We start from the raw sequence: 9,410 nt of genomic DNA, 5'->3' as shown, positions 1-9,410 counted from the left end.
TACCATGAAGATGTGTTGCTCTCATTGTTAATCAAAGCTGATTGGCCAATGGCTAGGCAAGATTTTCAGGACTGAGAGAATGCTGAGGAGAAGGGCGGAGTCTGAGGAGATGCCATGAGACACAGAGTGAGCAGGATGGGAAGTATGTACATGAGGTAAAAAGAGCCTCAGGGCAGCACATAAATGAATAGAAATGGGTCAATTTAAGTTATAAGAGCTAGTTAAAAACATGCTTAAGCTATTGGCTGAGCATTTATAATTATATTAAGTCTCTGTGTGGCTATTTGGGGAGTGGCTGGCGGGACAGAAAAGTGCCTGGACCAACAAGACCTCTGGGAGCAGACAGAGGAAAAAAGCTTGGTGAAGGCAGGGAATAAGGACCAAGGCCTTGTCTCCCATCGTAGGTACCCTCCAAATCTATTCACCCAAAGGGTAGGCAGTGACAACCCAGGGCCCAATAGGGGACACTGCTCAGGCAGAGATGCTTCCAAATCACACCCTGTCTCTGTCCTTTTTGAGGTGTTTTCAAAACCCAAGAGCTGGGCATGATGGTGTACACCTCTTGTTGGAGGCTCAGGAGCCTGAGACAGAGGAGTGTGAAGTGGAGACCAGCTTGGGCTACATGGTAAGTCTCAATAAAGAACAACAAAAACCAAGAAGGATTGTGGTTCACACCTGAGATCCCAGCACACGAGAGGTTGATGTAGGAAGGTCATTGCAGGTTTGAGGCCAGCCTAGAGGTGACTGGGCTACATCCTGGGCTACAGGGTAAGACCCAGTCTCAAAAGTCTCCAATCAACCAAACAAAAACAACCAAGAGAGCTGAAGGGAGTGTGTCCAGGTTCAGAACTCAGGAAGGCTCCTGTGGTGATGTGGCCCCGAGAGCAAGCTCTTGGCCTCATTGTCCAAGTTTGACTCTTCTCTGGCTGGCATGCTGTCTGTCTGGATTATCTCCCCATTATCCACATGCTTCTTATCCACCTGTGAAAGCCACACTGTCAGCCCAGATGCTTGTCCACAGCCCGGTGAAACGTGGCCTGTCCACAGAGGAGTATGACTCAGTCACAGAAAGGAAGGAAGGGTGGGGACATTGCACTTGCCCAGCAGCCTGGAGAGAAGCCCTAAGGTCTATCCCCAGCTCTGGATAAAACAAAACAAACAAAGTTCTTGAACAAAGCTGCAGTAGCTCACACCTATAATCTCTGCTCTCAGGAGGCTGAGGATGATAAGATAGGAACATGGTAAATTCAAGGCCAGCCTTGGTTATAGAGCAAGACTGTCAAAAAAAAAAAAAGACATAATTGCTATAGAGATGGCTCAGTCTTTAAGTGTGCTTGCTGATCTTAACGGAGGACCGGAGTTTAATTCCCAGCACCCAGGTTGGGTGGCTCACTAATTCCAGCTCCAGGGGATCTGGTATCTCTGACTCTGCCAGCATCTGTCCTCATGTGCACATGCCATACATAGATACACACAGAGAGAATTCAAAATAAAAATGAATTTTAAAGTCAAATAAAATGGAAGAGATAGCCTGGCGGTGGTGGCGCACGCCTTTAATCCCAGCACTCGGGAGGCAGAGGCAGGCAGATCTCTGTGAGTTCGAGGCCAGCCTGGTCTACAAAGTGAGTTCCAGGAAAGCCGCAAAGCTACACAGAGAAACCCTGTCTCGAAAAACAAACAACAAAACAAACAAACAAACAAACAAAACAAAAGAGGGGACAGTATGACCCTACATCTGTGAGCAGAGGCCAGCGTTCAGTAGGGGGATCTATGAAAGCATCCACACTGCCTGCTGAGCCACTCAGCCCTGTGTCCCCCCTCACCCCACGCTGAGGATTCTCCACTGTTTAAAGTCTTCTCATCTTTGTGACCTTTGGCTCACGGGTGGCTCTGGGTGGAGTCCAGAAGCCTTTATGAAAATGAAAAGGTGGGACAGGCTGGGGGTCAGAGTGGGGAGTGGCCGACTGTGCAGGCCCTTGGGTCAGCCACTCTTCACCCTGCTCCTGTCCAAGGCTGCAAGTCACCAGGATCACTGTGTGGCATTGTTACAACCTGAGCAACTGTGCACAGACTGTGACCTGAGTGGCCCTATAGGGTCCCCAACAAGGAGGCCCTGGACTGTGTGCTGAGAACTGGAGAAAAAACATAATTTTGCCTAATGATGGTGGCGCACACCTTTAATCCCAGCACTGGGGAGGCAGAGGCAGGTGGATCTCTGTGAGTTTGAAGCCAGCCTGGTCTCCAGAGGGTTCCAGGACAGCCAGGGCTACACAGAGAAAACCTGTCTTGAAAAAACAAAACAAAAACCCCAACCAACCAACCAACCAACCAGACAAACAAACAAACAAACAAAACAGCAACAAAAAAGAGTACAATCTAGACCCTAGGTTCTAGGACATCAGGGGACAGATGCGATGGCCTTCAGAAGCAGCAGCTGGGGCAGCCTAGAGGAGAGACTACTCTAAGGGTGTAGGCATCCTTCTGGGAGCGGCAGTGTTGTGAAGCTCCACTGTCGTGCTGGGTACACAGCCTTGCGAACGCGCTGAGATCTGCCGTATTGCACAGTAAGATGGTTATAATAGGCGCTCTCATGTTACATGTATTTTATTTTACTCTGTGTGTGTGTGCATGTGTGCATGAGAGTGTAGATGCTTGTGTGTGCAAATGTATGTGGAAGCTAGGTGTCTTCTTCCTTCCTCTCTTTTGTTTTTTGAGACAGGCTGTATTGGCTAGTTTTATGTCAGCTTGACACAAGCTGAAGTCATCTGAGAGGAGGGAACCTCAATTGAGAAAATGCCTCCTCCATAAGACCAGGCTGTACACAGGCCTGTAAGGCATCTTCTTAATTAGTGACTGATGGAGGAGGGTCCAGCCCACAGTGAGTGATGCCTCCCGAGAATGGTGGTCCTGGGTTCTGTAAGAAAGCAGGCTGAATAAGCCAGGAGGAGCAAGCCAGTAAGCAGCTCCCCTCCAGGGTCCCTGCATCAGCTCCTGACTCCAGGTTCCTGCCCTGTCTGAGTTCCTTCCCTGACTTCCTTTGATGATGAGCAGTGATGTGGAAGTGTTAGCCAAATAAACTCTTTCTTCCCCAAGTTGCTTTTGGTCATGGTGTTTCATCACGGCAATAAGAACACTAACAGACACAGGGTTTCTCTGTGTAGCCCTGGCTGTCCTGAAATTCGCTCTGTAGACCAGGCTGGCCTCAAACTCAGAGATCCACCCACGTCTGCCTCCCGAGTGCTGGGATTAAAGGCATGTGCCATCACATCTGGCTGGTGTCTTTTTGAGCACTCTCCACCTTACATTTTGAGGTGGGGTCTCTCATTTGAATCCAAAGCTCACTAATTCTGTTAGTAAGCTTGCTTCAGGGGTCTCCATCCTCTGCACACTCGCTGAGCTTACAGGTGGGCTGCTACACCAGCCTGGCATTCACATGCATGCTCAGGAGTCCCAACACGTTGCTCACACTAGCGTCACAAGTGCTGTTACCCACTCAGCCCTCTCCCTAGACCCAAGTAACTGATTTACAATTTATACTTACTAAGACTCGTTTCTGTTTTATTTACAGTGGATGTGATATGGGGGGAACCCTTGGAAGCCAGAAAAGGGCACTGGGCATCTGGGTGCTGGACTTAAAGGCAGGTGTGAGCCACCCAGTGTAGGTGCTGGGAATTGAACTTGGGTCCTCTGCAAGAGCAGCAAGCACTCTTAACCACTGACCCATCCATCTCTCCAGCCCCTATTCATTCATTTTTTGAGGCAGGGCCTTATGTAGCCCATGCTGGCCTCAAACTTGCTGTGTCGCAAGGAGGACCTTGAACTGCTGATCCTCTTGTTTCCATTTCTGAGTGCTGATATTACAGATGGGGTACGTGTGGTGCTGAGGGTGGAATCCAGAACTTCATGGGAGCCAGGCAAACACTACCAACTCTCCAGTTTTTGTTTTAATTGAGGCGAAATTTATAGAATGTGCAATCATCCATCTTAGTTTGATGGTGTTTAATACACCAGTGTTCTGCCTGCATCACTTCCTTCAAGTTCCAAGGCATTTCCTCGCTACAGCAGTTGTTTGGGGGGTTGAGTGCATTCATATTTGAAAGTCTTTATTTATTTATTTTTTTTTTCGAGACAGGATTTCTTTGTGTAGCTTTCCTGGAACTTGCTTTGTAGACCAGGCTGGCCTCGAACTCACAGAGATCCACCTGCCTCTGCCTCCGGAGTGATGGGATTAAAGGCGTGCGCCACTACCGTGTCTGGAAGGGGGCGTAAAAATGAAATGGTGGAGATAATTAGCAGAACCGAGCTGGGAAGAGGTTGTGTGGGGGTGGAGGTGGTGACATTATTAATTCGTGTCCCTTGCACTGGGGCAGGCCTTGGTCCACACACGCACCCCCTTTCCTCAGACTTCACTGCACCCAACAGGCCACCACTCTTTTTCCTAGTGCGGTCCTATCTCCCCTCAAGGTTTGGAGTAGAGGAGCTTGTGACTCAACTGTGGTGTTGGGAGAACACCAGCTGACGGTGTCACAGTCACTGTGTGTCTTGCTGATCCCGGGACAGAGAACAGGTCTCCTCAATGAGTCCAGCTAGGTAAGGCACCTGGGACCGGCACCTTCGGCAGCTTGGGTTATCTTTTGCTGCCACCTTGTGGTAAGTCTGGGAATTCTGACTCCTAGTGGGGTACTTTTTAACCTGGCGAGCACTTAGCCCATGCTGTCTGCTAGGTCCTGGTAAGTAAGCTCTTGCCGCTACCTGGGCAGCCACGACAAAAAGGATGCAACGATTCCGGAGCCATCTCCTTTGCTGTAGGTGAAAGAGCAGGCTGGGAAAAAGGAGGGCCGATGGGAGTGAGGCTGGTCCCTGGGCACCCTAGGAAGACTGGCAGGATTTGGAGGAGGCTGAAGTTAGGAGAACGGGCAAATGCCTGCCTCCAGGGTGACCCCGTGCACTCCTTCCCTGACTTTCTCCTCCCCAACACTTTCCACCATGTCTAAATTATCAAATAATAAATGTTACTTTATTTTTAGACTCATTTTTATTATTATTATTTTTTTCCTCGCAGAAATGGTTTATTATTATAGAGAGACGGAGAGAAAATAGGAGAGGGAAAGAGAGAGGGGGGGTCGAGGGGTGCACACCTCGTGGGAGTGGAGGGAGAGAGTTATTTTTATTATTTTAAATTATGTGTATGTGTAGGTATGCGCACGTGAGTGCAGGTGCCAGCAGAGGTCGGAGGAGCTAGATCCCCCCGGAGGTGGGGTTACAGGACGTCCTGAGCACTTGAACTGGGTGCTGGGACTCGAACTCCGCTCCTCTGGAGGAGCAGTGCATATTTTAACTGCTGAGCCATCCGAATTGATTTAACATCCTGACAATGAACGCTCTGTAAAGGTGCATGCAGAAAGGTTGTGGGGAGATCACTGCAGCCTCTGAAACAAAAGCAGGTCGGGGAGCTGAGCTCAAGGCCAGGTGTCAGCCTGGCGGGCGTGGTGGAGCACATCTGTAATCTCCAGAGGTTGAGGAAGTATAGACGCGAATTCGAGGGTGGACTGGTCTACAGTGTGAATTCTGCCTCAGAACAAACCGAACAACAGCGAAAAGCTCACGTGCAGTGGGATGAAGGAGAGGTTACACAGAGCGAGGATGCTCTGAACTGTACCTGTGGGCAGATTCAGGTGAACGGGGCGGGGTGGGGGTGAGGGGGACCTGGGGGCTGGGTCCTCTTAGGGGACGGAGATTGGGTTGGGGGCGGAGCCTTTGCTGGGTCTAGGTGACTGTGGATGAGTTCAATACGGGCGGGGCGAAGGCGTGACCAATTGGGAGCAAGGGCGGGGCTGAAGGCGTGACCAAGAGAGGGACGGGTAAAAGCTAAGGGCAGGGCTTAAAACAGGGGGCAGAGTCTGGCCGGGGGTTGGGACCAGACCAATCAGGAAGCAAGGAAAGCCTGTAGGGGCGGGGCCAGGCCAGGCCAAGTTCTCCCGCTGTCCCGGGTCCTGGAGCTCCCTAGGCCGGGTATGTCTGTCACCGCTCTGGTCCCTTTTTTTGCGGGCCGGCTCACCGCGTGTGTAGGATTGAGTAAGAAGCTGGTGCAAGGCTGAGGCTGTTGAGCTCCAAGGCTCTGCGCTCCGGGTAAGGTGCCTGCTGGGACTCTGGCGAGCTCAGCTCCCTGGGTGCCAGAACACTGTGCTGTGGTGTCTGCAGCAGCTCTGAGGGTGAGCGGGGCTGTGGGGCCTGCGCCTGCATGCGTGTTTGAATAGCTTTGTGTGGGTGCGCACTATATGCACCTGGGGAATAGTGTGCGCGTGTGTGGAGTTGCTACAGGGAGCTGAGTGCCTGTGCAAAGTTCTGTGTTGCGTGTACAAGGTCTGTTCTGTGTGGGAGTGGAGTGCAGGGGAAATATACAGAAGGGTGCATGTATCAGGGTGTCATGGAGGTAAATGAACTGGCAGGTACAAAAATACTGGGGGTGGAGGGTGGGCAATAGGGCAGGATGTTCATGTCAAGACATGGGGAGAATATGTGAGGACAATCGTGGGAATATAAGAATTGAAATGCATGTGCCTGTTTGAGTGGGTGGTATTGAGGGTGCCTCTGGAGGCCTCTGAAAGAGTGGGGATGGGGAGATGGCATGGAGTGCTGCTTGCTTTCAGAGGAGTGAGTGTGGGTTGGGGTGGTGGGTAGTGGACAGGTGCCTGGCCTGGCTCAGCTGCCAAGCATATCAGTTTCTTACTTTTAGGGTTGGGAGAATAGTCGACTGGGTCACTGAGGGCTGGGGCTGCCCTAACAGTGTAGTGTCCATGCTTCGTGCGAAGGGAGCTGCCACCTCACTAGGAACTCTTTATTCACAGGCTCTGTGCTCACCCTGTCCTGGTGGTGTCTGAGTTCGAACATGGTGCAAAAATACCAATCTCCTGTCCGAGTGTACAAGTATCCATTTGAGCTGGTCATGGCGGTGAGTGACCCCTGGTTCTTGGGCTCTCTTGTGACTGGAGGTCAGCTATGGTGGGAAGGAGAGGGGACATTTGAAACTATGAAATGGGAAAGACTTACTGAACTATTCAGCTGCCCTGACTTCTTTGCCCAGCCACCCCCTTCCATCTGTCATGACTCTTGGAACCCTGCCTAGCAGATAGAATGCAAGATCTAGTGTGGTGGTATGTGTCTGTAATCCCAGCATTCGAGAGGCTGAAGCGTGATGATCAGGAATGCAAAGCCATCCTGGGTTACATATAAACGAAAATAGAGAGTGGAGAAGTAGCCTTCCAGTCTGAGTATGTAGATATGGCTGCGTGTCTTGCAGGCAGGCAGTTGGGTGCCTAGGGCTGACCCCAGATCCTTGGCCTCCTGAGCCAGGTCTTTGCACTGAGGCCAGAGCTGGAGCATGCCTTGGATTCCTTCTCTGGGTTCCGTCACTCTGCTCCCGGAGCTTCAGTCTCCTTGGTGAAATGGGGCAGTGCTACAGGCTTGTGGCGGAGAGTAACAGAAGTGACGGGTGTCTCAGAAGCCACATTGTTGACACATAGTAGGTACCTGTGACATATGGCATTCCCTGTTGTCACACAAGATCCAGAGCTGAAGGCAAAGCAGTGGTGAATGCTCGCCTAGCTTGCAGAATGTTTTGAGTTCCATGCCTAGTGTGCACGCGCGCGCGCGTGCACACACACACACACACACACACACACACACACACAGAGAGCAAAAGGAAAGAAAAGAAAAGGTTTTATAAATAACTATACTGAAATATCTTGCAAGTGTGTCCAACCTGTGGCCCATGGGTTTCATGTGTTCCAGGACAGCTACAAATGTGGCCCAATATACACCACCCTATGGATGTCAAAGGATTGGACACTCCTGCTAGTGTCCTAAACACCAGTGTCTCCCTATTCTGCTGCACCCCACCCCTGTGCTAACCCCAGCCTTCTTTTTAAGAACCCATCTCAGCTGGTATATCTGTGCATGTGTCCTGTCTGATCCAACTCTACGCGCCCATGTGCTTGTTTTTCTCGTCAGATAGAAGATGAAGGCCCACAGACGCCATCATTACACATGGCTGATTCCTAGAGTGGTGAGGTTGACCAGATGGGTAGCCTTGGAGCGGGTTACTTCACTCCCAACCCTCTGCTGCCCATCTTTAAAGTGGGGCTCCCCGGCTTTCCAAATCATGGTGACGAGCCGTGGATTGAGGGAACCGATATCTGCAGGCTCCTACAGTAGGCTCTAATGAAGAGGAAATGAGCCATGAATTCTAGCTCTCACTGTGACTCTTGTCCAGGCAGGCTCTAGGCTTCCCTTTCTTTGTCATGGGCCTGTGACTCCAGAGGGTGAAACTCAGTCACTTTGGTCAGAAGTAGATCCACACTGTCTCATGCCACACTCTGGTTGTCACAGTGATGTAACTCTGTGCGTGTGCGTGTGCGTGTGTGTGTGTGTGTGTGTGTGTGTGTGTGTGTGTGTGTGTCCATTCCGGCACAAAGCTCACTCCATACCAAGCAGATGAAAAATACTAGAGGAGGGATTGTATCTCACTCAGTGGAGTGTCCTCTCAGCATGAACAAAGTGCTGGGCTCAGTCCTCAGCACCTCATTTTTATATGGCAGTGCTTAACTATAATCCCAGTCTAGAAGTTTAGAGGCAGAAGGCTAGGTTATTCTCATCTTGTCATGAGTTTGAGGCTAGCCTGAGCTACTTGAGGAGAAAAGGCTGCTGAGATGACTCGTTGGATGAAGGTGCCTGCCTTCAAACCCGATGCCCTGAGTTCCATCCCTGGCACCCAAATGCTGGAAGAAGAGAACAGACTCCCACAAGCTGTCCTCTGACCTCCACATGCACGGCCTCCCAAACAAACAAACAAATAAATAAATGTAATTTAAACATTTGAAAAAAATCACTGAGGGGGTAACGGTAGGTGACTGGAAATCCTCTAGTACTCCTGGCTATTCACGCTGTCTAGGCTTCAGAACCCACTCATTCACTGAGTGGAGGAGAGAGCCTCTTCTCACCTTCTGAGGTTGCTTTGACCAGAGCTTCCAGCCATGAAGCCGAGACACATGTCTACAGGGTGGGAACAATCTGCTGGGTGGGCTTAATACATGTAGACTCGGTTCATCATGCATAGGGTATAAAACACATTCACAGTCAGATGTGGTGGCACCTGCCTAGAACCCGGGCAGTAGGTGGGAGGGTGGTGGAGGCAAGAGCCTCAGGAGACCAAAGTCATTGTGAGCTCCTAGGCTAGCCTGCGCCACCTGTGACACTATCTCAAGCCTCCCCCACACCCCCAATTTAAAAAGAAGAAGAAAAAGGAAAGGTTTCAATAGTGAATTTCCAGCATTGGGGGGCTGAGGCAGGAGGATCTCTGTGAGTTTAAGGCCGGCCTGGTCTACATAGAGGGTACCAGGTTAGCCAGGGCT

The 9,410-nt window shown here is 50.7% G+C and overlaps 1 protein-coding gene across 1 annotated transcript in view; it reads left to right on the top strand.

Moving 5' to 3' along the window:
• The first annotated feature begins 6,889 nt into the window (after window positions 1-6,889).
• Sec14l5 (SEC14 like lipid binding 5) overlaps window positions 6,890-9,410 on the top strand; it is a 36,754-nt gene continuing 34,233 nt past the window's right edge. Inside the window, 1 exon segment of the mRNA XM_059269153.1 lies at window positions 6,890-6,952. Coding sequence (XP_059125136.1) covers window positions 6,890-6,952 — 63 coding nt within the window.

Source organism: Peromyscus eremicus, chromosome 8a, assembly GCF_949786415.1.
Source record: "Peromyscus eremicus chromosome 8a, PerEre_H2_v1, whole genome shotgun sequence".
NCBI classification, from domain to species: Eukaryota; Metazoa; Chordata; class Mammalia; order Rodentia; family Cricetidae; genus Peromyscus; species Peromyscus eremicus.
Note: the sequence above shows the minus strand (reverse complement) of the source record. Positions and strands in the feature narration are given on the sequence as shown.